The sequence below is a fragment of the Odocoileus virginianus genome, chromosome 20 (genome assembly GCF_023699985.2).
Source record: "Odocoileus virginianus isolate 20LAN1187 ecotype Illinois chromosome 20, Ovbor_1.2, whole genome shotgun sequence".
Classification (NCBI taxonomy): Eukaryota; Metazoa; Chordata; class Mammalia; order Artiodactyla; family Cervidae; genus Odocoileus; species Odocoileus virginianus.
This window is the reverse complement of record NC_069693.1, coordinates 5363702-5391273: the sequence shown is the minus strand read 5'-3', so window position 1 is coordinate 5391273 and position 27572 is coordinate 5363702. Positions and strand designations below refer to the sequence as shown.

The 27572-nt window shown below is 57.3% G+C and overlaps 3 protein-coding genes and 1 long non-coding RNA gene across 17 annotated transcripts in view; 2 read left to right on the top strand and 2 right to left on the bottom strand.

Moving 5' to 3' along the window:
* The window catches only part of MYH14 (myosin heavy chain 14), a 76478-nt gene extending 75519 nt beyond the window's left edge, over positions 1–959 (top strand). For all 6 annotated transcript variants that reach the window (XM_070450456.1, XM_070450453.1, XM_070450454.1 and 3 more), the window contains one exon: positions 164–959. In XM_070450456.1, the coding sequence (XP_070306557.1) occupies positions 164–323 (160 nt within the window). In that variant the 3' untranslated portion in view covers positions 324–959. The remainder of the gene's footprint in view (positions 1–163) is intronic.
* A 1068-nt stretch (positions 960–2027) lies between these two features.
* On the bottom strand, positions 2028–17292 carry KCNC3 (potassium voltage-gated channel subfamily C member 3). Of its 2 annotated transcripts, XM_070450449.1 has the most exons (5): positions 15444–17292; positions 10301–11408; positions 9034–9225; positions 6049–6108; positions 4973–5058 (listed from the first exon to the last, which is right to left on the bottom strand). In XM_070450449.1, the coding sequence occupies exons 1-4, from the start codon at positions 16329–16331 to the stop codon at positions 6092–6094; spliced, it is 2205 nt and encodes a 734-aa protein (XP_070306550.1). In that variant the 5' UTR covers positions 16332–17292; the 3' UTR covers positions 4973–5058; positions 6049–6091. The 2 variants fall into 2 exon arrangements, with proteins under 2 accessions (XP_070306549.1, XP_070306550.1); XM_070450448.1 differs by lacking the exon at positions 6049–6108 and having other exon boundaries at positions 2028–5058.
* Positions 17293–17892: 600 nt separating this feature from the next.
* LOC110133138 (uncharacterized) lies at positions 17893–21227 on the top strand. Of its 6 annotated transcripts, none has more exons than XR_011482018.1 (3): positions 17893–17964; positions 18719–18949; positions 20653–21227. It is a non-coding gene; the product is annotated as an uncharacterized lncRNA (long non-coding RNA). The 6 variants fall into 6 exon arrangements; XR_011482017.1 differs by adding an exon at positions 19135–19176 and having other exon boundaries at positions 17893–18949; XR_011482019.1 differs by adding an exon at positions 19135–19184 and having other exon boundaries at positions 17893–18949.
* On the bottom strand, positions 20618–27127 carry NAPSA (napsin A aspartic peptidase). 3 transcript variants are annotated; one of them, XM_020886897.2, is made up of 9 exons: positions 26812–27126; positions 24439–24580; positions 24195–24318; positions 23886–24004; positions 23346–23545; positions 22111–22233; positions 21758–21902; positions 21094–21192; positions 20618–20907 (listed from the first exon to the last, which is right to left on the bottom strand). In XM_020886897.2, exons 1-9 carry the CDS (start codon positions 26916–26918, stop codon positions 20716–20718), a joined length of 1251 nt encoding a protein of 416 aa, XP_020742556.2. In that variant the 5' UTR covers positions 26919–27126; the 3' UTR covers positions 20618–20715. The 3 variants fall into 3 exon arrangements, with proteins under 3 accessions (XP_020742556.2, XP_070306551.1, XP_070306552.1); XM_070450450.1 differs by lacking the exon at positions 21094–21192 and having other exon boundaries at positions 26812–27127; XM_070450451.1 differs by lacking the exons at positions 20618–20907; positions 21094–21192 and adding an exon at positions 21199–21293.
* Between the last annotated feature and the right edge of the window lie 445 nt (positions 27128–27572).

Below are 27572 nucleotides of genomic sequence, written 5' to 3'. Positions count from 1 at the left end.
GCAGAAACCCCCAGCTCCCGCGTCTTCGCTCTGTGCCCCCCTCCCCATTTTATTCTGTTTCTCCGTATTCCCCCCCCCCCCCCCCCCCCCCCCCCCCGCCTCTCACTTTTCTCTCTCCCCTCCTCCCGTAATTGCCTCCTGGTCTCTCCTCCTCTCCCCGCAGGCGCGGACCCCTCACCTTCACCACCCGCACCGTGCGCCAGGTCTTCCGGCTGGAGGAGGGCGTGGCGTCCGATGAGGAGGCGGCGGCGGAGGAGGCAGAGCCGGGGTCCGGGCCTTCGCCCCCGGAGCCCGAAGGGTCCGCGGCGGCTCCGCCGCAGTGACCCTACCCTGCCCCCAGCCGTCGGGCCCTCCCTCCTTGGCACCCCCACCCCCACCCCCTTGCAGGCGCCTGTCCTGAGAACCGCCCTCTGGCTTCTTGCACTTTGGAAACGGTGCCGCCTTCCGGCATGACAGCACTTATCCAGCCCACCCCGGGGGTCCCGGGAGACTTCCCTGTGAACCCCTAAACAGAGGAGCGGGCAAGCACGGATCGCAGACTGGGGCGATCTCACTTGGGAGAAATTCGGGTGTGGTCGGCAAGCTGGGGTCCCATCCAGCTCCAAATCCTTCCTTCGGTTATGAATGATCTTTGTTAGGAAGGGAGCTTGACTCTCCACATCCCTTCCCCCTTCCCCTCCCCCCACGCCCTCCCTCTTTCCCTCTCCCTGTCTCTCCACTTAGCCACCGACCCCGGAACTTATGAGAACCGGCACTCTGAGCTCCAGGCGGCCCTCAGCCTTTGACCCTTGCAGAAGGGTCAGGATAAGGGGACCTCACACATCCCCCCTCCCCTCAGGTTCCCTCCCGTTGCTCTTGTGTGATCACAGTTCAGCTGGAGTTTCCCATGGGGGCTGGAGGAGGCCCCATACCCTCCCGGCCTTCAAACCGTGGCAGAAATAAACTCCAACCCGACTGGACCCCGCGGGCTATGTGTGTTCCTCCAGGGGTAGGGAGACAGGACGGGCGAGGGGCGGTGCGGGGTCGGGGGGCAGTGGGTTGGTTCTAATCCAGCTGGTCGGTGTCGGGGGGCCTCCAGCTTGCCCAGCATTTAATGTGGAAGGAATCCTTCGCTTCTCACCCTACCTCCCTCCGAGGTATCCCCTCCATTATACAGATGGGAAAACTGAGGCTCAGAGCTGCAGGGTCCCTGGCTCCACGCCTCCCAATCATCCAGTGGTAGGAAGGAGAGCTGCACTCTAGCTGACCCTCAAGTCTTTGCAAAGCAATGACAGTAGTGACTGTTAGGCTGTTTGTTGAATACTATTTACAGAGCTGTGCTAAACTTGGGACATTAGTCTCAACCAGTAGGTGTAGAGATTTCATTATTTTCCAGTGTCTAGAACACTGCCTGGTGTAGTTAACCTTTTTATATTTGCTGAATGACTAGATCACCCCCTCCTTTTTATATTGGTTAAATGAATAGATCACCACCTCCACTTTCTGAGTGGTGGAAACAAGCTCAGAGAGGTTGAGAGACTTGCCCAAGGACAAACAGCTACTAAGAAATAGAACCCAGTCTGGCTTCAGAGTGGGTAACCCCTGAGCCCACATTGGGGACCCAGGTCCATCCGTTTTCTGGAGACTAGAAACCCTCATCTATGAGCTCACATGACCCACCTGGGGTTTCCAATTAGGGCTCAGTTCAGTTCAGTTGCTCAGTCGTGTCCGACTGTTTGAGACCCCATGGACTGCAGCACACCAGGCCTTTCTGTCCATTACCAACTCCTGGAGTTTACTCAAACTCATGTCCATTGAATCGGCGATGCCATCCAACCTCATGTATCCCCATTTTTACCATCAGGGAAGCTGAGGCAGATAGTTGCTCACCCCCAAATCACAAGGTGAGAGCCAGCGATGAGGGGCATGTCTGCACCCTCAAAGTGCATGTCCTTGCCATTTTAGTATGACCCCTGTTCTTAAAGACCCAACCCTTAGGTCTGCCCCCAAAGCCCCCTTCAAGAGACTTTCTCTACAGACAAGAAGGATGAAACTTTTAAATGAAAAGGAAACTTTTATTTTGGTGGGGAGTGACAGGGTGGATGGGAGGGGGGGCATGACACTTTTTCTTTGGGGGGGGTGACATGCGGCAGCTTCTGCATCGGGCGGTTCATGCACCCAGGGTGGGCGTGGGGGAGGCTTGGGGGAGGGGCCACGCTGACCCCTCCCTCCCTGCCCTGGGGGGGTGGGTTGAGAAGACCCGCCATTAGCACCAGAGTTGGACGATTTGCAGACCTCCCCTCCCCAGACTGACTCAGGACACCCTCCCCCATCCCTGAGAGCGCCCCCTTGCCGCTCCCCCCCCCACCCCAACGACAGGCCAGGCCCGCCCCGCCCACTTTTGAGTGAAAAACTTATTGCTGTGTGTGTGTTGGGGAGGAGCCGCTGTGTTCAGAAAGACCCCCGCCGTTCATTCCTCCCCAATCACCCCGCCCCCTGCCCCGTGTCCGTGCGTTCCCGGAGCGCAGGAGGGGCGCGACATGCGTGTGGGGAGCGCGTCATGCAGCGCATGCGTGTAGTTGCAGGCACCCTGGCGGCTGGGGGGGAAAAGGGGCGCGGGACTTGGAAGTTGTCCCTTTAGCTCTCTCTCTCCCTCCCCGACTCCCACACTGTTGACTTGGGGGACGGGGAGACGAGAATAACGTTTGTAGAGGTTTGTAATGATTGTGGTTATTTTCAAAAGCTGAACTAAAAAGCTGGGTACGTGTGGCAGATTGGCGAGCCGAGGGGGTGGGGGTAGACGTTGGGAAGAAGTCCGTACCCTTTAGAAAAATCCTCACCCCCTTTCCCCGCACCTTTCGGCTTCCGTGAGGGTCAGGGGTATCTGGGGTTTTAAGAAGTTAAACCCTTTGGCAATGTAATCAGTCTCCAAGCCCACACCCTGGTGTCTGAAGCCCCTAGCCCTTTACCCCGCCCCACCCCGCTCCCACCAGAACCCGCCCCGCCCCTCGCCCCTGGTTCGCCAGGGTTCAGGGTCCAGGGAAGAATGGGGGGACTCAAAATGCCCCTTGCATAGGAATCGTTGCATCAAGAATCGTGCTCAGTGACATCCCCCCAACCCTCGGGTGGGGGGTGTTCCTGAGGCCGGTGGGAGCAGAGGGAGGGAGGTTGCTAATTCCGTGGGCCCCCCAACTCCAAAAAGGGGAGTCCCCTAAGGACTCTGGGACCGGTGTGGTTTCTGGGCTTGGGGGAGGTAGCGCATCCTTGAGCCAGGATGGGATGTGAGAAATGATTTTCCACCCGCGAGCATCGGGGTTTGAGGAACGCGGGGGAGGGGCTAGCTGGAATCCCAGCCCTGGTGGATATGTCATTGTTTCCCAAGCTTCTGATTTTCCAGCGTTCCTCCACTCAGGAACAGCCTCTACATTTTAAATGTAAACACCTCTAACCTAAATAAACGGTGTCCTGGCCAAGCAGCAGTATCTGGACTTACAGGCTTATATGCGAAATACCAGGAAAGACAAAACTTTTAAAAGTGTTTGTCCTTGTACTGCTTAAAACCTTAGCACGTCGCCAGGGGTGCAAATATGACCCTCTGGGAAACACTGGCGTCTATGAAGGTGCCTTTGGGACACCATTTAAAGAAAGGGGCTCTTAGAGGGGACAGGGTTAGCCATAAGAAGGGGGTGCCCCGGAAAGATCTGGTTCCCTGGAATTGCAGGCAGGTTGAGCCTATCTTGAAAATTCTAGCGTCAGGGGAACCTGAGCTGGATGTCTGATGTCAGGTTTAGGGGTGTCCAGGAAGTGTTCAGAGTGTGGCAAAAATTGTAGCATCCCGAAGGCTGAACGTGAGTTCAAGGGCTGGGTCAAGTCTTGGAGGTTAAGGTGCTGGGATGCAGCCCAGGGGTTAAGGATTGGGCGTTGGGGGGGCGGGTAGCATCTGTGTGCAGAGAGGTTAAGTCCCAGGAGCGTGCTGGGATTTGGAAGATGCGGGGTGCCAGAATCAGCCTCAGGAATCCTGAGGGCAGGTCTCGTCCTGGGAATCTGGGGGGGGGGGGGGGTTGCGGAATTTTGTGTGCTAGGGCCAGACCATCCCAGGAATACCGGGATGGGAGGTCTGAATCCATGCAGCAATAGAGGCGAGCAGATCCCTGGGGGTGGGGTGGGGGGTAGGAGAGGCAGATGAAAGAGTGAAATTCACCAGCGGGATGCTCCTAAAGGCTGAGGGAGCAGCTGTCCGAAGGCCCTCCCCGCCCCCTCCCGCTCCATGCCTCCGCTTCTACCATCTGAGCTCAGTTCCCGTTTTTGGCTTGGGTGACTGTTCCTCCTTCCCCCACATTGCTGCTAATTTTTAAAAAAAAAAATCAGTGCGTGATGGGTTGCCCTCCTGGGGTGAAGGGTAGGAGACTAGGAGACCCTCCTGTGGTGTGGTTTAAAGGCCAGCCTGACCCCCTTGGAGGTCCCCACCCGCTTCCCAGAATGTCCCTTCCCTCGCTCACGGCATGCAGCCCCTCGCGGCTTATTGCTGAGGTGGAGTTGGACAGGGCAGGGGTCCAGGTTGGAGGAGGCATGCAGAGTAGGGGGGAGGCGCCCCAAAATGTGATTGGCATAATTTGGACGTATTTACACGAGTTGATGGGGAGTGGGGGGGGGGGGTGGTTCCTATGGCTCATGGAGACCTGAGAAGGCTTTTTTTTAGGAGGGGCAAAGAGTTGGGGGGACGGGTTTCGGCTCCTCCCCCTCCATCCTGGGGGCCCAGGTCGGGGTGAGGGGCCCGGGGGTGTCTGCTGGCGTCGTCGTCTCCGTTGCATATTATTAATGACTTTTTGTTTTTGTTTTTTTTTTGTAAAAAAAAAAAACCCTTTCCCCCACCCCCCACCCCCAGCTCCTTTGACCTTCTTCCCTGTCACCCCCGAGTCCCCCCACGGGGGGGAAGGGAGCGCTAGAGGATGGAGGGCAGGGTTGGGGGAGCACGGCGGGCGGCCCTGGGGGAGCCGGGGGGAGTGGCAAGGGGGGCGAGGCGCAGGGACACCCCGCTCAGGCCCGCGATGCTGCTCAGGCTGCGGGATTTCTCGTAACCTGGGGGCGGGGGGAAGGGCAGAAACACAGGAGGAAGCGAGGAGATGGGGGTGAAGGCGGAGGGCCCAGCAGACAGCGGGACCCCAAGACAGAGGGAAGCAGGAGAGAAACGAACAGAAGGGATACGAGATGGAGAGACAGAGACAGAGAGAGATGGAGGGAGAGGGAGAGACGGTGGAGACGAGAGCAGGACAGATGGCAAGAAACGGGTAGATGGACAGAGGCGGACCAAGGAGACGAACAGAGAGAGAAGTGAACAAATCGGACAGTCAGTTGGCATCGAGAAGGTTCAGACATGGGGAGGGGGGAGAGACTCAGGGTTAGGAGGCAAGGTGGCACCCACCGAGCCTCCCCCACCCCCCGCCGCCGCCCGCCCCCCCACCCCCTTCCCCCCAGTTGGCCCCCTCGTCTGAGGCAAAAAGGTGGGGGGGCGGCGAGGCAGATGGTGGGCAGCGCGGGCGTGGGGAGGGAGCTTGGGTGGAATGCCAGTGGGCGAGCAGCTGGTGGGGAGGGCTCGGGAGGGGGTGGGTGGGGCCGCAGGCGGTGGGGGGTTAACCTGGACGGAGAAAGAGGACGGGGTGTGGGGGGCGGGCTGTGAGCACTAGTCGGCAGTGCCCCCCGAGTGGGGCCCGCGGTGGCGTGGTGCTGAAGGACAGCTCCAAGAGCAGTCCGAGGTGGCGAGGCTCCGCGGAGGCTTGTAATGGGCTGTCTTTAAAGGCTTTCAGATGGGAACCTTCTGATGGGAAGGTCCTGACAGTGTCTTGATACTCAAGGGATCTAAGGCTTAGGGGCAGGTGTGAGGTTTCTTGAAAACTTAGGAATGTCTTGAGAGTTCTGCCAGTATCTGGGCTGTTCTAGGGCTTTCCTGGCCAGTACCAAGGGATCTGTCTGGATGCGGGCACCTTGACAGGAGAAGACAGGGCCTGGGTCGGGGGGTCAGAAGCCCAGTATCTTGGAGTCACCCCCTCCCAGCCATTCCCAATTGCTAACCTGGGGGAAAGGGGCAGGGGGGGATCGAGGGTCTCGCGAGGTCTCAGGCGGTGACAAGAGCTGGGGACAGAAATACACAGAGTCACGGCGGGGGGAGGGTGGCCAGGGAGAACCCCCCAACACAGCCTCACTGTTGGGGGGCCGGAGAAACGCCGGGATCTCTTCCTCCTCTCTGGTGTTTTCCGCGGGAGGGGAGCAGTGAAATGGGGGCGGCCAGAGACATCAAATATGGAAGGAGCTTCCGGGGTGGCTTTCGGGGTGGGGGGAAGATGAAGGGAGAGAGGAGGGGGAGTACTGGGGAAGGGGTGGGGGATGTGGGTCAGGTGCTGGACCCAGCAGCACCTGAGGGAAGACAGAGAAGGGGGTTGATGGGGTGGGTGGGGACCAGGTCAGGAGGAAGGGTCTTGAAAGAAGGGGGGTAGGGAACAGTGGAGGGTGAGGGAGAAGCTAAGAGGACGGCAGGCGTGGAAGGGGTAGGGATCCAGGACCTTGGGGGAGGGAGTTCAGCCAGCCCCATCAGCTCCAGCCATTATTTGAGTTCAATGAATGGATTTTGGCATCAGAGGCAAAAGAAGCAGAGACCTACCCGCCTCCCCCCTGCCAATCCCCCCACCCCTCCCTTACCCACATTCCCAAGTCCTCCTGCCCCACCCCTCAATTTCATAGGGGCCCATCCAGACCTGGGGGTGGGGGAACAAAGGGAGTAGGCAACAGGGCTGGGTGCAAGCGGGGGGTGGGCTGAGATGGGAACAGGGAGGTGGGGGTTGGTAATGAGATGACAGGGGAGGATGATGGGGGAGAGGTGGGGGTGGCTGCAACAGGAGAGGTCCGGGAATGGAACAAGAAGAGCCAGACAGTCCCCTCTGGACTAGGAGCCCGGAAGCCTGCTTCTTGTCCCGCATCTGCTCTGTGGCTGGGGGTTGGCCATGGCCCTCTCTGAGTGTCTGTGAAACAAGGGGCTTTAGATGCAGTTTTCCTTGGAGGCTCCCTGAGTCCTGCTCTGCCATCTCCTTAGGCTGCGGCTAGGGATTCTTTAAGCTGTATCTCTGCATTTGGAAGGAAGACTCCATAGGTGTCTGTTGAATGAATAAGTGACAGACCAGGTGCCTTCAGGTGGCTTCTCAACACTTTTAAGATCAAATCCAGCCTCTCATCATGGCCAAAAACACTTCCCTCCAGGCTCCTCCCCTCTCCTCTCGGCCATTCAACTCCAACCACACTTTCCTCCCTGCTGTTCCTTTAACAAACCAGGGGCATCCCACCTCTGCACCTCAGGGCCTTTGAGCTTGCTCTTTCTTCTGCCCGCTGGTCCTTTTTGAGCTTCAAGTTTTAGGTCACCTTCTCAGAAAGACCTTCACAGACCCCTTTATCTGACCTGGTTAGAGTAATTATCTTGTTTGTTTTCTGCTTCCCCCATTCATGGAGTGGAGAAGTTTCCCTGTAAAGGGCCAGACAGTCGATATTTCCGGGGCTCTGTGGGCCATTACCATCTCTGTTGAAACTATTCCATTCTGCTGTTGTAGACAGTGGCTGTGTTCCAATAAAGTTTTATTTACAAAACAACTGGTGCACAGGTTTGGCCCTTGGCCATAGTCCGTTGCCACAGGGCTCTAGAGTATCAGCTCTGTGATGGGAGATCTGTGCTTTGGGCCCTGCCAAATCTCCAGTGCCTGGAACTATACCCTCAATCATTAGTTGCTGAATGAGTCAAGTTAGGGGTTAGCTGGGGTGGTTGTGAGGATTATAGAATATAGAGCATGTGGAAAGTGCGTGGTTACATTTGCTGGATAATTCGTCCACTGTCTCCTCACTCTCTCTGACCTCCCCACTGTCCAGTCCTGGCCCCTTTCCTCTGCCTCTCTTCTCCCCCCATCCCCATAACTCAGGCTTTGTCCTCTCCCACAGGCCCCTCATCCCAGCCTGCACCTCAGCCTCCAGACCCGCGGTCTCCCCACTCCAGTGCCTCCTCACGAAGTCCCAGAGTGGAGCTCAGTTCAGTTCAGTCGCTCAGTCATATCCGACTGTTTGTGACCCCACGGACTGCAGCACGCCAGGCCTCCCTGTCCGTCCCCAACTCCCAGAGCTTGTGCAAACTCATGTTTGGTCTGCTTCTCCCCAGATCCCAGGACAGGCCCTCAGCTCAGCCTGCTCTCCTGCCTCAGGTCTGGGTCAGCATCTGCCTCTCCCACCAAACTGGGGGTCGGGGGCGGGGTTGATATGCTCCCCGTTGATTCCCCACGCTCAGCACTGTGCCAGGAACATGTGTGTGGGTACTTGCTAAGTGCTGGCCAAGCCACGAGTGACTGCATAAGTGGCTCAGTCCTTCTCACCCCATCCTGTCCTCAGAAGAATGTTCTGGGTGTGTGCCCCCTTTTCTTGATTAAACAAACAAAAGCAAAACCAAGGTGGGGAGGCAGGGGGAGAGATGTGGATGGGGTGAGGATGGAGGTCAGTCGTGAGGCCGTTGGTGGGGGGGTCAGGCACATGGTGGGGAGGGGTGGGGTGAGTTCTAGCAGTTAGTGAGAGGCAGGGCAAGTCCTGGGCAGATGGGTGTGGGATCAGTGTCAGGGCCGGGGGTTACTTGGATGGAGCTGTTCACAGTGAGGGGGTGGGAGTCTCGGTCAGTGGGGGCTGCATGATCTCAGATGGGTGGGATATCCAGGCCGCAGCGTTGGCGTTGAGGTCGGGCAAGAAGCTTGGGGGGCCTGGCTTACGCCAGTCTGGGGGGGGCAGTGGGGGAGCACCGGTGGCTGGGGGTGGGGGAAGAGGCCAGAGGGTCCAGGGTGGGGTGGGGTGGGGGAATGGAGATGCAATAAAGACAGGTGAAGGGTCAGTGGTGAGGAAATTCAGGGGAGGGAGTTGGGGGCCAGGAGGTGGGGGAAGGGAAGTCCAGCACCTCCTCCCCCATCTCCCTCTCTCCCCTCCCCTAGGGGGGAGGGGAGAGAGGGAGGGTCCCAGGGGGCCGGGCAGTGGGGGGCACCTCACCTTTCCGGATGGAGCCATCAGGGGATGGGGCGTAGTCGGTGAGGAGGAAGCAGGCTCGGTCCCGGCCATAGCGGCCCCGGCTCCCAGGAGTGATGGGACTCTTGTCTTCCGGGGACATGGCGGGCTGGTCAATGGCCGGGCAGTCCTCATGGGCCAGCGCAGCAGCTGCAGGGTCCCCGTTGGGGCGGGGATCTGTGTCCGGAGGGGCAGACAGAGACACAAAGGCGACAGTGAGGTGTGGGAACTCATGGAGGAGAGGGCGCCAGAGGTGCCAGGGGTCAGGGGGTGTGGCTGGCATGTTTGGGGAGCAGGGTCGTGGCCAGGAGGGTCTTGAGTCTTGGGAAGGATAGCAGGGAAGGGTGTCGAAGGCCAGGAAGTGGAGCCAGGCCAGGCACTGGGTGTGGAGAAGAGCGGCACTGGGTGAGGGCGTTGGGTGTTTGGAGGAACAGGAACAGGGAAGAGGTGTTTGGGAAGTGAGCTGGGCACTGGTGGGCTGCGTGGTTGAAATGGACCAAACGGGGCACAGCTAGGCTCGGGTGCATGCTGTGGGATAGGTTTGGAAGGATGGTTGGGAGGGGTGAGCAGGCTGGGAGCTGGTTCTTCAGGGAGGGGTGTTGGACACTGGCAAGGGCACAGCGGGGAGGCGTTGGGAAGGTGACAGATGAGGGAGGGGGAGGTGGGGGTCCCCTAGGCTCTGACTCTGGCTATTTTTAATTGGTGTGAAACTGGGTCAGTGGCTGAGGGAGCAAGATGGGGGGCCGGGTGGCCCAGCTCCCTTTCTTGACCTATTTAAGGCATGGGGGTGGGGCCCCCCAGCCTCTCCCTCCCCCCAGACAGATGCCCCAGTCGCTGCTTCTGAGACACAGACTCCCCTGGGGGGAGGGATGCACAGGCTCAGTCAACTTTCCTCTCATTTCCTTCATCACATAAGCTGCAGCTGCCCTGGCCTCTGTCTCAGGCCCTCGATTCCCACGTGAAACTCCCTCCCTGTGTCTCTCTGAACCCCCCTTTTCTCTGAGTCCCTCTCACCATATGGCTGATCACTCTGCCCTCCCCCCGGACCCCCTGAATACCTTGGCTGCAGGTCTGTCTCTCCCTAAAACTCTTTCACACGAAACCTGCTTCTCCATCACTGTTCCCTCTCCTCTTTCCCGTGTCCGTTGCTGACCACCTCCGAGCCTCAGCACATACCTCCTGCCGCCCTCAGCACCACCCCACCTCTGCCTGCCCACTCCCCCCACCCCCACCCCTGGTGACCCCTCCTCACCTGCCCGGTTGATCTCAACCACTTCCTCCTGAGCCAATGGGCAGGGCTCCCCAGGGGCCGGCAGAGGAGGCAGCCCCATGATTCCGAGCCCACCCGCTCCCCCCCTGAGCAGCCCGGGGTGTGTGTGGGGGCCCGGCGGGTAAGCCCCGGCCACAGTCACCCCCATGGAGGGCGGGGTGATGGGGGGTGGGGGGCTGATGCCGCCGCTGCCATGGTGAGGAGGGAGTGGGGGGGGCGGGGGCGGGTCGGGCTTGCAATAGTTGGGTGAGCCAGGCTGCGGGGGCCGGGGAATGTGTTTGTTCTTCTTCTTGGGCAGCTTCTGTTTGGCCATGGCCAGCGAATAGTACATGCCGAAGTTGTTCACAATGACTGGCACCGGCATGGCGATGGTGAGCACCCCAGCCAGGGCACACAGCGCCCCGACCAGCATCCCCGACCATGTCTTGGGGTACATGTCTCCATAGCCCAGGGTTGTCATGGTGACCACGGCCCACCAGAAGCCGATGGGGATGTTCTTGAAGTAGGTGTGGTTGGAGCCCAGGATGTCGTTGGGGTCGGCGCCGATGCGCTCGGCATAGTAGATCATGGTGGCGAAAATAAGCACGCCCAGGGCCAGGAAGATGATGAGCAGCAGGAACTCGTTGGTGCTGGCGCGCAGGGTGTGGCCCAGCACGCGCAGCCCCACAAAGTGCCGCGTGAGCTTGAAGATCCGCAGGATCCGGACGAAGCGGACGACCCGCAGGAAGCCCAGCACGTCTTTGGCAGCCTTGGAGCTGAGGCCGGAGAGCCCCACCTCCAGATAGAAGGGCAAGATGGCCACACAGTCAATGATGTTGAGGCTGCTCTTGAGAAATTCCACCTTGTCTGGGCAGAAGGTGATGCGCATGAGAAACTCAAAGGTGAACCAGACCACGCACACGCCCTCCACATAGGTCAGGAAGGGCTCTGTCTCCACCTCCACATTGGTGATGTTCTCCGGCGGAGCCCCAGGGATCGGGGAGGCTTGTGTCACTGTCTTGTTACTGATGTGGATGAAGCCCTCGTGGGTCTCCAGGCAGAAGGTGGTGATGGAGATGAGGATGAAGAAGAGGGAGGCGAATGCCACATACTGTGGGGCAGGGTGGGAGAAAAAGGGCAAAAGGTGACCCAGGCATCTGGTCGACCAGCCATCTACCCAAGACCCACCCAGTGGCCCCTTTCTCAGACCCAAACTCCAGGGGAATCCTGGTGTCCCAGCCCCAATGCGTCCATCGCTTCTTGCATCCTTTTCTCTCTAAAGCTTGCAAAAGGATCAGAGGCAGCTCTCCCCCAGCTCGGGAGAGGAGCTGGCCCCAGCCGCAGCAGCAGATGGTCCACTTCTTTCCTGGAAACAGCAATTTCTGGCTCTGTGCTCTGTCTCCTAGACCACCCCCCCCCCCAACCCTCCTGTTCCCTGTGTCATATCTCAGGGGTCCCTGGCAGGGTCCAGTGATTCTGCTGGGGGATGGGGGAAGGGAGACTAAAATCATGCATCCTGTGCCTCAGAGCTTTGGGGCTTGGCTTGGAACTGGGGGGAAGGGAAAGGGGAGAAGGTGGGTGGGGAAGCAGAACCAGGAGGTGGTTAAGAGTAGGAAAGCCTGGGTTTGAATCCAGCTTTTTCTCTGCTTAATTGGGCAAGATTAAGCCTTCTGAACCTCAAGTTTTGGTGTTTTATTTTTACAGGGTTATTGTAAGGATTACATTAGATGAATATGCAAAGGACTTGGCTCCAAAACCAGTGCTTGAGCTTTTGTTAGGGTATAGGGGCATCAGTTAAAGGGGGGCCAAGGTTGAGACCTCAGGTATCAATATTTAAGGACCATGATGCTAATGACCGGGTCCAAGAAAACAGAGAAGGTTGGGTGAGCCCCTCACCCAGAGAGGACAGCGAAGGGGTGGGCCCACAGATGACAGGAGCGGTGTCAGGGCTCTGAATAAAGAGGGAAGTGAAGGGTCAAGACTGAAAAAAAGGGATGATAGGGATGGGGTTTAAGGCTCTGGAAAGGAAGGGAATGTCCAGGGCTTGGGCACAGAGGAAGGGGAGAGGACCGGGCTAGGTCCAAGGAGAGGTGAGGGGACTGGTCAGAGGTATGACCTGAGGTATGGGCTGCCTGGGTCATCTCAAGATGAGGAAGGATCTGTGTCCCGAGCGCTCAGTGGTGTGGGTTTTGATGAAGGCCTTGAGGACTGAAGGCAGGGTCAAGATCTTGAAGGCCTCTAGGAATGGTAGTTGGCTTTATCAAATATGTAGAAGGGAGGTCAAAGCAGTAGGGTTAGTCCTGAGAGAAGGGGATGGGCGTTGAGGCAGAGAGAGCTTTAATCAGGTGGGTAGACGAGAGAGAGAGGCTGGGCTGCAGAGAAGAGAGAAGAGCCAGCACTGGGCTGCAGAGATGACCCTAGACCTTGGGGTAGCCTGGGGGGAGGGAGGGTCAGAGCTGGCCCTCTGCCCCACCCCCCCTCTTCGTTTCTCCGCAGTGGTTTAAGAGGCCAGAGGCCGGCGCAGAGCGCATGCCCGGTGCTCCCCCCGCACCCCACTCGGAACCCGGCGCACAGCGCTGGCTGCGGCACCGCAGTGGGGGCGGGCCGGCCGGCCCAGGGGGCGGGGCGCGCTGTGGCCAGCACCACGGACAGCTCCCCCGCCGCAGTGCGCAGCCGCCGGGACTCGGAGCAGTCTTAACCCCTACCCGGCCGGAGCTGAGCAGGCGGTGCGCAGCCGCGGTGCCGCTTCACAGAGGGAGGCCACAGGCCAGGAGCTTGAGTAACTCCTTCCCTCCCGGGACACAGAAAGAAAGGCCGTCACCCGCCGCAGTGCGCAGCTGGACAGAGCCAGGACTGGTTTACCTCCTTGTCCCGAGATGGTTCAAAAGCAGAAGGGGTAGGAGGGCATGGAGTCCTGTAAGAAGGAAGGGGAGATTACGGAGAGGGGAGCGAGGCGGAAGGAAACCGGACCCTCCACTTTGCTCTGGCTTCAGCTCTCGACTCTCAGACTTTCACTTGAAGGCTAGAAAGTGCTACACGGACACGCAAAACACAGCTGTAAAGTAAATAAAATGTCCTCCGGAGCTGTCCTGAACCCCTAGCTTCACCTCAGGACCCTTCAATGGGATCACAAGAGGGAAGGGCGCCCCAGGCCATGGAGGGAGGGTGACTCCCCAGAGGGTGACAGGCCTGAGGGGGCATCTAGGGCCACGTCCCTTCCGCACCTCTTCTCCCCCACCTCCCCCCACCCCAAACCCAAATCCTGCCAACTCAGCGCTTCCCGGGGACCAAACTTTATGCGGTGCCTCCGGGCCCCCCTCCCTCTCAGTCCCTCCCCCGGCGCGAATGCGGCACTGCGGCTCCGCGTCCTTCCCGGCCCAGGACGCGGCACGGTGGGGGGAGGGTGCCGGACGGCTCCTCCAGGTGTTTGGGTCCCCAGGAGGCTCGGAGGGGGGCTGGAGTCTCTCCTCTTTCCCTCCTTTCTCTAAGTCCCCCTATCTTGAACTGTCCTCTCTCCATCACACAGGAATGAAGTTAGGAGGAGGAAGAGGTTCAAGTGAGAACTAGGGCGGAGGGGAGCTATTTAGCCAAAGAAGTTACGATTTTTGAGGGAAGTTTTTTAGGTGGGAGATGAGATCTTTGGAGGAAGTCTAGAATTTTGAGGGCAATAAGGTGGGAGACAGGATAAGGCTGGAGTGTGGGCTCTTTGGTTCACTTTGCAGGGAGGGGGGTCAGGAGGGGCTGAGGAGCCCAGTTCTAGGCTTCAGACTGGGTAGTGGGGGGGCGGGGGTTTTGAGAAAGATGAAGCGAGCAGGGATTGGAGCTGGGGATGGGGGGACAGGTGGAAAGAAACCAAGAAAGAACTGGGAGCTATTTTGAGAAGGAAGTTTTGGGTCTGATAACCTGAGGGTCCTAAGGATTGAGGTTAGGTAAAAGTTATGGAGCAGGGAGGAAAGTCATTTACTGACTAGGAAAAAGACTGGGAGGCTGAGGATGGGGGTAGGGGTGGGGTTGTCCCAGAGATAGAGAGTGGGCTCTGCAGTTTAAACAATGGAATGGAGAAGCTGGGAGAATCTGTGGATGAGGCAGAAGCGATTCTAGAGGGCATATGGGAAGTTCTGGAGATGAAAGACATTCTGGGGGCTCGGGACTCTTCTGGAGACATTGAGGAGGAGTGTGAAAGCCTTGGGGGAAGTCTGGAGCTGTATTGAGAAATCCTCAGGAGAGGAGTTGGTGTGAAGGATGCGAGAAGGGATGTGAAACACAGAGGGGGCAGCAAGGTTCCAGGAGAGAAGATGCCCCAAGACTCAGCGTTGCAGTGGGGGTGAGGGGGGAGTGTCCTAGCAGAAGCAAGTGGTTTGGAGGTTCAGAGGGGTCCGGGGCACTCTGAGAGTGGGGTGGAAACTATGCTGAGACTTAAAAGGCAGAAGAAGCAGAGGGGCTCAAAGATAACCAGGAGACGCAAACTTGGAGAGAGGCAGGGGATTCGGAGACGGGCAGAGGGAGAGAGAGGTGCTGGGAGAGCCTGCAGGATTGAAGGCGGGAGAACTGAAGGGCGGGCTTCACGGGGTCTGCAGGGGATGGAGACAGTGTTCACAAGCCCTGGGACACTTTGAAGGTTAGGAAGCGATGTCTTCTGAGGATTTAGGGAGGACCAAGAAACTGAAGGCTGGGGGGAGAGTCTGCTGAGAGTCTGAAAGGTGCCCAGAGAGGTGAGAAGAGGTGAAAAGAGTCTGGGAAGACTCTGAGGGTTGAGTAAACATCTTCTGAAAGTTCTCTAGCGGGGTCCAGGAAAGGAGGGGGTGGGGCTGTTCAGGGAAGTTGTTCAGGAGATTGGCCCATCAGAGAAGTTTCTAAGCGTCTAGGATGGACTAGAGAAGCAGGGTGGGGTTGAAACAGGTCTGGAGGGTTCTGAAAGTTGGAGAAACATCTTCTGAGAATCTGGGGATGGCCAGGAGAGGGGGATGTGTTCAGAGGGGTACGGGAGACCCAGGAATGGGGTAAGAGGCTTCTAAGAAACTGGGAGGCTAAGAGACCAGGAGGGTCTGACAGGGGTCAGGGGCTGAGGGCGAGGATGGGGAGCTCCCTGAGGGTCTGGGAGCTCCTGGAGAGGGGAGGGGGATGGGGGCTCTGAGAAAGCGCTCACCCTGGCGGCCCGCGACGAGTAGGGGTCCTCGAAGAGTGCCCACACCCGGGGCTGCCAGCGGCGCCACCACGTGCCGCCCGCGCCGCCCGCGCCCCCTGGCGGGCCCCCGGCGCCGCCGCCTGCGTCCTGGAAGCAGAGGCGCTTGAGCTCGCCGCCGGCGCCGTCCAGGCCACCGCCGCCCGCTCCCGCCTCGTCGTCCAGACCCGCGTCGTGGGCGCCCGCGGCGTTGGCAGCGTTGGCGGCGCCCGAAGGGTCAGGTGCCTCGAAGGAGTCGAGCGCTTCCTCGGCGTCCCGGTGCTGCCGGTAGGTCATCCAGCAGCAGGCCTCCACGTCGGTCTCGTCGATGCCCCAAAAGCCTAGCTCCTCCTCGAAGAGCGGCCCGCACACGTCGGCCGGGCAGTGCAGCTTGCCCGTACGATAGTAGTTGAGCACGTAAGCGAAGACACCCGGATGCCGGTCAAAGAAGAACTCATCGGCGCCCGGGTCGTAGTCAAAACGCGCCGCCGCCTCGGGCTCCGTCAGGCCGGCCAGCCGCGTCCCCGGCAGGGTGCGCAGCGTCGAGCGGTACGTCTCATGGCGCACGCCGCCCACGTTGATCACGATCTTGCCACTGTCGCCACCGCCGCCGCCGTGCCGCCCCATGGCCGCCGCCGGCAGCCCGGGGCATGGCTCGGCGCGCCGGCCCCCGGGCCCGCGGGGTGCCGGGGTGCCCGCCGGGGACGCGGCGGGGCCGGGCTGCTCAGGTTGCTGCTGTTGCAGCAACGGCGGTGGCGGCGGCGGCGAGGGCAGCGGTGGCGGGGACTCGGACGGCTGCGGCGCCGGCGCCGGCTGCTGTTTGCTAGCCGCCTGGCGCCCGCGGAAGGACGAGACGCAGACTGAGCTCAGCATTGGATGGGGGGCGGAGCGGCAGGGGCGGGGCGTTGTAGGGGCGGAGCCACGGGGGGAGAGAGATGTGACTGGGTGAGAGGAGGTGATGGAGGAAGGGGGCGGAGCCAAAGGGAGGGAGGAACTGAATTGATTGGTTTTTGAAGGGGAGGGGGCGGGGCTGAAACTGGGAAAAGGCCCCAGACTCCAACACTGCCTAGCTGGACGGGGCGGGGCAGCACATGCTGCACACCGATTGGGTCTTTCTGAGATAAGGGGCGGGGCCGAGCGAGGTGTTAAAGGGGCTGGATGGGAGGAGAAAGTTGCCTGGTTTGGCCGCACTAGGAGAACAGAGGAGGCGGGGCTAGATGTGAGAAAGAGATCTGATTTAACTAAAAAAAGGAGCGGGGCGGGTAGAGGAATAGAACTTGTCCAAGCTATTTAAAGGAGCCTGACGGTCCGAGACCAGCGGAGGCAGGGCTTGGGCCACAAGGCGGGTGGCCGTCCGAATTGGATAGAGACGGGCCTAAAGAGCCGGCAAGCAGTACCTGGTGGAGTGGGGCAGATGGAGACTGCCGGGTTGGGATCCTAACATTGCTTGGACGGGGCGGGGCGGATCTTAAGAAGAGGCAGGGCCACAGAAATCAGAAAGTCCTAATTCTGGGAGGATGAGAGGGCGGGACTGAGCGAGGGGCGGGAACTGGAAATGAGTGGCACTGGGCTGAACTGAAAAGGAACAGAGAAAGGGGAACAGGGACTAAGACCCAGTAGAGAGGGGACGGAATGGGGCGAGGCCTGGAAACCTGAGAGCTTCTGACTAGGTCTAATGGAGGAGGACAGGTAAAGAAAGTACCGGGTCGGAGCTGCAAACTCGGCCCGATTAACCGGGGCTGGACCGGAAGAATGCCAGGATGGATGGGAAGAGACTGAGAGAGGTGTGTGGGGTCCACGAATGGTAGTAAACGTCTTGAATTGCCTGTGGAAATGCAAGACTAAGAGAGGAGAGGGGCTTTAAGGGTCTTGAAAGCAACCAGGGTAGGCGGGGGCGGGGCAGGGCTAAGAGTGTAGAGAATGGCTAAGGAAAATGTGAGACCTGCAAAGAGTACAAGGCTATAGGGATGGACGGAGCGGTGGAACCTAGAACGGGAAATCTTGGAGGCCAAATAACCTGGGAGAGAGTCCTAAGGGTCAGCAGGGCCTTAAAAGGGAGAACGCGGTGAGGGAAAGGGGACAAGGTATAGATAATGGCAGACTGCAGCCAGGAGAACCGAGGAATGGATGAGAACTGGTGAAGAGAGTCTTAAGGGAGGCAGAGGGGAAAAACTAATAAAACACTGGGAAGTACAGTCTAGGCTGAGGCAACAGGCGGGGCCGATAGGAAATTGGGCGGAGTCAGGTGTCAGAGCGTCCGGCAGAGAGGGCAGGGAGATCGGGGCGGGGCCAATAGAGGGCGGGACCAAAACTAGGCGGACCGCCTAGCAGCGGTCCGGCCCCGCCCCCTGGGCGGGCCTAGCGGCCGGGTGTTAGGGCGCAGGCGCGGGGCAGGGGCGGGGCCAGCGGCTGCGGCTGGGGCTGCGACGGCCGGAGGCGGTGCCTGTGGGAGGGAAGGGGGCTGGTCAGGGGCTGCGGGCCTCCCCGCTCTGCATATCCCCGGCAGGTGCGGCGGCTGGTTGGTATCGCCTCCTTACCCATCCCCGCTCCGGCTTCTGTGTCTCTCATCAAAGTCTCTTTTTCTCTGAATATTTGTACCCCCGCCTCTGCCCTTACTCCTTTGAGACTCTGGCCCCTCCATTCTAAGTCTCTGCGCTCCCTCTGGGGTCTCTGTCCCCCTCCTCTGAGTCTTACCTCTAAGACTTACCTCTTGCTCTCTAAGCTTCAGTCTCCTCTCCCCGGACCATGGCGGGGTCTCCCCACCCTCAATGTCTTTCTCTTGGCCTCTGCCTTTTTCTCTGATTTCTCTCTCTCTCTGGCCTCTTTCTCCTCTCTTGGGTTCCTGAACTCCTCTCTCTGGTCTCTTTTCCCTCCTGTCTGTGTCCTTCTTCTTTGTGTTCCTGTCCTCAATACTCCCCTCGCCCCAGGGCCTCCCCCCTCCTCTCTCTGGGTCTCTGTCCCCCCAGCTCTTGTTCTCTGACCACCTCCTTCCCTGTGTCTTTTCCCCCTCCTCCGTCTCTTTTGCCCCTCTGTCACTGCCTTTTCTCTTTCTGTCCTCTCTCTCTTTTCCTCTCTTGGGTCTCTACCCCCTCCCACTTGTGCCTCTTTGACCCCTTTCTGAATCTGTCCCCCTTTTTCTTGGTCCCAGCTTCTTTGGGGCTCTGTCCTGCTGTCCTTTGGCCTTTGTCCCTTTCCTGCATCTCTGTCCCTCTCTTTCCGGCTCCCACTGCATCACCCTCTCTAACCCTCACCCTGGCCAGGACTTGAGGCTGCGTCACTGCAGAGTTGCAGAAGTGGGGCCCATCCTGCGGACCTGGGAGGTAGTTTCCTTCGACTCTCCCACCCCCAGACCTAGGATCCCCCACTACCCCCTGACCCAGTGTTCTCGGGCAGTCCTCAAGCTCCCATGAGACCCGGGAGGACATCGGGACTTCTACTCTTCTCTGCTCCAAATTCCTGTGTATCCCTAGGCAGAAGCTGTGAATCCTGAGGTGAAGGAATGGGCTTGGGTTGAGTGAGGCTTTGGGGGCAGGTGGGAGTGGTGATGGATGCTAGGGCAGGGGTTGAGTGGGCATTAGGGGCTGGGAGTAAGCTCTGGGGTAAGGACCTAAGTCAAGTATCACCCCTTATACCCCACCCCCGCCCCAACTCTATACTTTTCTGCATTTGACAGCAGCCAGGCACTGGATCAAGTTACCAAATCAGCGTTTTTGCAGAGGTCAGAAGGTGTGGAAGAAGGTGCCCGGGCAGAAGGGAGGGGAGGAGGAAGAAGCGAGGAGGCTGGAATAGGGGAGAATATGGAATGAAACTCGGGATTAGAGACCATGGGATGAGGGGAAGAGGTTCGGTCAAGTATGATCCAGATTCCATCAGGCCCCAGGAAATGTGGATGCCCTCACTTCCATGTGGCCCTCTCCAGGCCCCACCGGGGTATGAGGGGAGATTTATGAGCCTGGATTCTCCATCCATACGTAAGGCTTCTGACGGCATAACGAGGGCTTGAGTTATGGGACACCAGCTTGGCAAACAGACCAGAGGGAAGTGGACTCGATTTTTGGCGACAGACACCAGGGGAGGGGAGGTCAATGTCTGTTCACGTCTTCAAACCCTTTCCCCACCCCTCTTCCTTCCCAATCTATCCTTTCTCAGGCCTTCAAGACACAAAATTCCTGAAAGCCCCAAACTCTCACCCTCGTCATCCTTGGCGCCCCCTCCTAACTCTCCCTCTCTCATTCCCCAACGCCCTGGAATTGTTTCTGACTTCCAAGACCCCTTCCTTGTTCCTCCGCCCACACTCCTACCAGATCCAAATCCAGGACGGACAGTCTACGCCGGGCACTAAGGTTGAAAATGTGGGAGGGAACTCTCTGACTCTGATCCTTGATCCCTCCGAGAGACCCTCCAAGTACCTCTCCGCTGTAATCTTTGAGTCCCCGTCTCCCTTGTCCCCCGCCTTCAAAACGGGGACTTGGGCTGTCTTACCACCCCCGGACCCTGAGCCTTCTCCCCCCACCCCTCCTCCGTACTCACCCCAAGTCGAGGCGGGGCGGGGATGAGGGAATCCGGGGCTGGCGATGGGGGGAGGGGTGACCCAGCCCGGGCAAGCTCCCGGCCGCTAGAGGCTGCGGGGGGGGGGGGGGGGGGGTGACATCATCGCTGGAGGAGGGGCGGCTCAGCTCCCCCCACCCACCCGGGGGCTTCAAGCCCCGCCTTTATGGCGTACCCAGGGGTCCCGAAATCCCAAAGGTCGAGAGGAGGAACAGGAGATAAAGTGTGCGGGAATGGTATGCCCTCCCCTTAGAAGAAAGGTTGGGAAACCCTTTACGGTTTCAGACACCCCCCCCCCCGCCCACTGCCACCTGTCGTTGCGGTCGCGACCTGTCGCTTCCTACGCGTGTTGTGGCTACGCCCGCCCACGTCAGCGCGTGAACACCGCTCAGACTACAACGTCCGTGATGCTCTGCGGCGTCGGCTGCCTTTGAGAAGAGGCAGTGTAGGCGAGGGGCTTCATGGGCTTCGTAGTACAAGGTCCTCCCACCTGTGTGATCTGGGAGACAAGGAGCAATGCCTTTCTGTCTCAACTCCAGAAAGCCGGACACTAACTTTTTTTCTCCCCCTAAAAAAAGAAAAAAAAAAAAAAAGGAAGCGACCTCGGTAAGTTTGAGGTAAATAGTAAAATTTTTTTTATTATCAGGGAGTGCGCATGCGCTTAACCAGGGCCTCAACCGAAGGACTGCGCCTGCGCAAGCTTGCCCCTTCACTGTCTTGGTCCTCGAGGTCGAGCGCGGGCCAGACCCACTCGAGCGCCGCTTTTCCTGTCGCCACGGTCGAAGACAGCCACGTAGCTACCCAAGAAGACATCACCGAGGATCCAGAAGGGCCCTGAGGGCGGAGGCACGTCCAGAGCCGCGAAGCCAGACAAACAGACACTGAAGCCACTCCGAGTAATCTACAAGGCGATAAGACCAGTCACAGGTGTCACGGCCACCGGCCTGCCTTTCTCCTACAAGCCGGAGCATCGCCCTGCCCACCACTAGATATGTTTCTGTGCCGCCTGCTTGGACGTAGTGACGTCTCACTCCCAGCCCCACCCTTCCAGAGTCGTCACTCTGGCGTCATTGTGACGGCTACCTACCTGGATGACGTAGTCCTGGGCCGTGAGGTTAAACCAGACCCCCCCAAGAAGGAAGGAGACTGGGGGGAGCGTTGGGATTTTCGAGCACTCGATGTAGTACTGAGGAAAAAGAGGAACAAGTCCGAGATGAAGGATTCCTTCTCGGCTCAAATTTTTTCTGTGGCTCCCCAGTGCAGCAGGGTCATGTCCATTTTGGGCAACTAGGTGTTAAAGACCTTGTGTGGTCAGGCTCTACTGTATTATGTAGCCTTACTGGCTCTTCCTTACTCCTGTATAATTCTTGCCACTTATCCTAGGCTCCCATTTGACCAGGTCCTCTTTTCCTTTAATTGAAAATCAAAAACTGGTGGCCCACGGGCCATATTGGGCCTGCAGGTATTTGTAATTGGTCTTACACTCATCATGTTCACTCACTCTCATCCAGTAAACCTGGGTCACCGTCCTCTCCTATACACTGTGACACTCAGGATAAGACTCTAAGGAGGTGTCTGCTTTCTCCCACTAGCCCCCCAACCTCTCACTCACAAGGTCCAGTGCTTTCTGCCCTGGGATGCCCTCTTACCCATCTGATTCCCACCTTCAGGCCAGAGCATCCTGTACAGTGACCACTGTTAAATCCCTGTGAGTCTCCCCAGCCCACGTGCACCAGCCACCAGGTCCTCACCTCCCCCATCAGCAGGGGGATTGCCCCAATGGCTTTCTGCAGGGCCCGGATCTCCTCAGTGGGTCCTGTGATGAGAGATGTGCCTGTGTCCAGAATGGCAGCACAGCCCCGGGCACAGAGAGTCAGCCCTGTGCCCACCTGAACACTGTGAGGAAGAAATGGGCAGTCATTAGAGCCGGCATCCTAGGAGGCAAGACCCCCAGCCCTCTCCTCCCTCAGAGCTAGGAGTCCAGGCCCACAACCCCTCCTCCATCAGACCTAGGGAATCTGGATCCCCAACTCCCTTTTCCTCAGGACACTGGAGTTTAGGCTCTAGCGCACTCCTCCCAGACCTAGGAGGCCAGGTTCCTCACCGCTCCATGTGGATCTGCCAAAAAGCAGGGATCATGACTGGCACAAAGGTAAGGGGTGGGATGTAGTGTGCTGGGTCTGAGCCACCCAGGACTAGCTCTCCTCCATCAGCTGCCTCAGGGTTCCTGCAGAGGCAGACAGTTGTAGGTGTCATGGGAATTTCTCCTGTCAGCCCCAAGAATGGCCAAGGGAGGGACTTCCTGCCAAAGGGGTGATGTCTGGGATCTAGGTGGGATAGTAGGATGCAGACAGGACCTCAGTGTGGGGACTGGAAGCAAGGCAAGGAGTGAAGAGAAATGGGGATTTTCTTGGGGGAGGTTAGGATTTCAGGGTCTTGGGGGGCTTCCTGAAGTGGGCATGGGACTTCTTGATTTGCTCATAGAAAGCAGGACTTTGGGGGGAGTAGAGCATTGAGATTTCTGAATTGGCTCTGGGTGGCATGATTGAGAGGAGTGAGGCACCCCAGGTGGATGATGAGACTTTCTGAATTGCATGTGTAGACATTCAGTGGAATTAGACTTCTTCGGTTGGCTGAGAGTGATGGGAACGGGGTGGGGGGTGAGGGGTGTAGGGGGTGGGGACTTCCCAGAAGTGTGGAAGGACAGGATCTACTAAGTGTTAGGTGGATGAATTCCCTGGCAGTCCAGTGGTTAGGACTCCGTGCATCCCCTTGCATGACCCTGCAAGGGTCAATGGTTTGATCCCTGGTCGGGGAACTATGCTGACCCAGGCAGAAAGAAGAAAAGTGGGTGGGATTTCTTGGGTTGGACATCCAGATAACTAAAGACATAGAATTTCCTCCTGGCAGACTTCCTGAATGACAGCTGGAGCTTTTTGAGTGTAAGGTGTAAGCTTCCTAAAGGGTAGATGGGACTTCTTAGGTTAAAACGGGGCAATTCCTAACTTCTGATGTGTGTTCCCAAATGGAATTGGGATTTCTTTATGCTGAAGATGGGGTTCTTAAATTCAGTATTTGATGGGGTAGGGCATGGAATTTCCTGATTTGAGCTTTGAAACATGAAACATTTTAAATGATGGTGAATTTTTTTTGGTAGGTCTCAAGGTGTTGCTTAGCGAGTGGAACTTCTGAATAGGGTTCAGGTGTTTCTCCTATTGGGACAGTGACTTCCTGAATGGAGGGCGGGACTTCCTTTATTGGGCAAGGGACTTCCTGAAGGAGGGCAGGGCTTCCTCCTTGGGACTAGGACTTAGAGGAAGGTAGACCCTCGCCCGTTACCTGTTGAGGTAGAAGGAGAAGACAGGCTTATGCAGTAGGCCCTGGTCCACCAGTCTGTCCAGCGGGGGCCGAACTCCTCCCACGGCCAGAACAGGAAAACCGAGGCCCAGTATCCCATCAAAGTGGGCAAAAATGAACACCAGGCTGGGCTCCCACAGAGCTTCCCCAAAAGTCACTGTTGCACCTGTGATTCCCCCAATCTGGGGTAGATTCAAAAGGAGTGAGTTACTTTCAGGAGGATGTTACCTACATAACTCAGGTCTCCCAAACCAAGGCATGAATCCCAGGTCGGGTCCTCAAAACCCCCTGGAGCTGTGAACCCCTCCAACTGCCTAAGTAGCTCTGCCTGACAAAGGCCTACCCCTGCCTAGGAGGCCCAGCCCCACCCTCCTTCCTCCAGGAAGCTCCGCCTCCCACTTCCAAGCTGCGTCTGTCTGTTTACTCAGGAGGCCCCGCCTCCCCAAACCCCTCCCTAAACCAGATAATCGTAGAAATCGGCTGCTTCTAGGCTCCGGCCGTCCCGGGAACAAGGTCACGCACAGTCAGCTTGTCCTCACTCAGGATGCCGGCTAGGCGCCCGGTTCCATATTGAATGGCAAACTTGGTCCCATTGGACCGGAAGGAGCTGGAGGCTTTGGGGTTGAAGCGGTGGTGGAGCCCTAGGTTAGAGGGTCAAGGAGACGTCACTGGGGAAGAGAGGTCTTCCCGGTGCCTCCTGCCCCTCTTGCCGACTCACCTGTGAGGGTGTGTCGGAAGAGAACAGGTCCTCAAAAATCCTGGGAAGACCAGGCCCAGCCCTCCTTCTCCCGTTACCCGAGTTCAACCTTAATTTCCCCCATTAAAGCTCACAGCAGGGTAGACTGAAGAAGTGGCATCTCACAGATGGAACCCAGAGGTTGGAGGAGCCAGTGTCAAAGACGACAGAGAAGTTTTGTGGGGGGGTCCCCAGCCCAATTTCCCCATAATACTGGGCCTGATGGCAAAACAGGAGAGGTTGTGGATGAAGAGCTTGACTTGAGGGCAGGAAGGTTGGGGTGGGGGCTGGGGGAAGTGGGGGGGTGGTGGTGGCAGCCTGTGTAGGGCTGTGACCTACGTTCATATAATTGGAGAGAGGCACAAAGAAGGTCTTGTTCCCAGGGGATGGAGCCCCCAAACTGGGGGGCTCCTCTAGCTTCTCCCATCCCCTCAGTGGGTTCAGGGCCTTGAATCCAGTGTTGACTCTTCGAAGTGGGATCCTGTAGGGGGATGAGATGCCTACAGTTAAGGAGCTACCCTTTCTAGAGATCCTCCATAACAGACTTCCCCAGAGGATATGATGACAATGTAAACAGTTCCATGGTCCTGGAGTAATGGTCACTACCAGTTCAGTTGAGTCACTCAGTCACATCCGACCTTTTGCAACTCCATGGACTGCAGCACACCAGGCTTCCCTGTCCATCAGCAATTCCTGGGGCTTGCTCAAACTCATGTCCATTGAGTCGGTGATGCCTTCCAACCATCTCATCCTCTGTTGTCCCCTTCTCCTCCAGACTTCAATCTTTCCCAGCATCAGGGTCACTGCCAGGAGCCCTACAAAAGTGACCTTCCAGACACCCCCACCCAGACACCTACGAAACCACAATGACAGATTTCCCCTGAAGACTCTCCAAAGAGCAAACCATCCCAAACAGACTCTCCCCAAAACGTTTCAATAAAAGACATTCCAAATGTAAAATAAGCCATTCCGGCGTACACAAAGTTCTCCCAAGATTCTAACATATTCGGGGATGGATTGAGAGTTTGGGATTAGCAGATGCACACTATCAATGTTTTTTAATATTTTATTTATTTGACTGTGTCAGGTGTTAGTTGCTGCACACGGGATAGAGGCCATCGTTGTAGCATGTGACGTCTTTTAATTGCAGCATGCAAACTCTTAGTTGTGGCATAGGGGGTCTAGTTCCCTGATCAGGGACCAAACCTGTGCCCCCTGCATTGGGAGCCTGGAGTCTTAGCCATTGGACCACCAGGAAAGTCCCGGAAACTATCAATATCGTATATTTAGAATGGATAAACAGCAAGTTCCTACTGTATTGCACAGGGGACTACAGTCAATATCATGTAATAAACCGCAATGGAAAAGAATATGAAAAAGAATGTATATAAGACTTCGCTGGTGGCACAGTGAATAGGACTCTGCCAGCCAGTGCAGGGGACATGGGTTCCATCTCTGGTCCAGGAAGATTCCACGCACCACGGAACAGCTAAGCCCATGTGCCACAACTACCAAAGTCTACATGCCTGGAGCCTGTGTCACCCACAAGAGAAGCCACTGCAACGAGAAGCCCTCACACTACAACGAAGAGTAGCCCCCGCTCGCTGCAACTGGATAAAGCAACGGAGACCCAGCGCAGCCAGTGGTTGAAGCTCCGAGCTTCCACTGCAACAGGCGAGGTTCCATCCCTGGTCAGGGAACTAAGACCCCACATGTCTCAACTGAGGGTTACTGTGCCACAACTAATAATCCCACATGTCGCAAAGACGATCTTGTATGCCACAACTAAGACCTGGTGCAGCCAAATAAATACATATTCAAAAGTGAAATAAATTTTAGAACTGCTACTTTCTGATTGAGTAGGTGTTTAGGACAGAGCCCAAAGATTTGCATTTCTACCAGGTTCCTGGGTCCTACTCATGCCAGTGTTGTTGGTCCTGAGTCAATACTCAGAGAATCACGACTCTTTACATTGACTAGGGAAGTGGCCATGATCTATTAGGTTGAAAAAGTAGGTTAGCAAACATCATGTGCAGTAATCTTTTTGTACCTGCTTGTAGTTTCTCCTTGGGGCTCTGCACTCCGTGACCGCCCCCCCCACCACCACCCATGACTCAATCTTTGAGAGGCTTAAGAATGTGAAGTGGGGATAAAATGTTTCCTGGAAAAGTAGACCCCCTCCTGCCATTAAGAGTTCCAGAAAGTGGAGAGAAGAGAGGAGAGGAAGGGAGAGACTGGGGGAGGCAACAGAGGTGGGGGTGAGGTCATAGGGGTCCCTAAAACGGGACTTCTTGAGACCTCAACAATTTGGAAGATGTAAAACTGGGGGAGTCTCAAATGTCAAACCTGTGTCTCCAAGTTTTGTTGGAAGAGGGGTGTCACAGGTCTGGAGATTTCAGTATCAGATCATCACAGCTCAAAGTGGGACCAGCAGAGTCCTTCCAAAAATGTGTACTGAGAAGATTGGGATGGGCCCCAACCCAGGGTTTCAGGGTGCAGAACCTTGGACTGAATGGGCTTGGGTCTCAGGAGAGATCAGGGAGGACCCTTCAGTGGGTGAAAGCCCAATCAGGAGACCCAGGAACCGAAAAGGTAGGAGTCATGGATGCTGGGGTGCCAGGTTTGGGAGTCCCTGAACTGGGGAGCCCTGGACTTGAGGGTAAGAGGGAGAGAGACTGTCCCAGGTTTGAGGGTGATGGGGGTCCCCAGTACCGGATCAGCGTGGCCCCGGCGGGCTCCAGGGTCAGGAACGGTGGCAGCAGCAGCAGCAGCAACGATGGCAGAGACATCTCTGGGGACTGTGTGGACCCAGGCGTCATGCAGCTCTGCTTTCTTTCAGCGGAGACTCCGCCCTGTTCACTGCCCACTCCACCAAGACGTGGAGCTTCTTAATGGTTGATGGGGGATAACGGGTGGTACTTTTGAAGGGATGTGCAGAATATTTTTGTAGGGTCTCCAGAAGTATTATCCTGTGTTACTGACATGCCTTACTCCCAGATTCAGTGGTGGTGGAGGGTTTTCTGTGCCCCGCCCCCTCCACTCTTTAGGTATTGTCTCTTTTACTTAAACTTTCACTTCATTTTTTTCTGAGACTCATTAACCACAAGGGTTTTCCTGGGCCACCAAAGGGATGGGCAGGGTGTTTGTGCAGGGTCTGGGGGAAGGGTGAGAGAATCAGACTGCCAGAGTATCAAGAACCCTACTTCTTTTATTTTTTGGGGTAAGATTTTCTTGTGGACGGTTTTTAAAGTCTTTGTTAAATTTGTTACAATATTGCTTCTGTTTTGTTTTCTTTTGGTGTGAGGCATGTGGGATCTTGACTCCTGACCAGGGATCAGACCTGCACCCCCTGCACTGGAAGGCAAAGACTTAATCATCAGACTGCCAGGGAAGTCCCAGGAGCCACTCATTGTCTTATTTGGAAAATACTGAAACACACACAAATAAAAACCTTTCATAGTCCCAATGCCTTT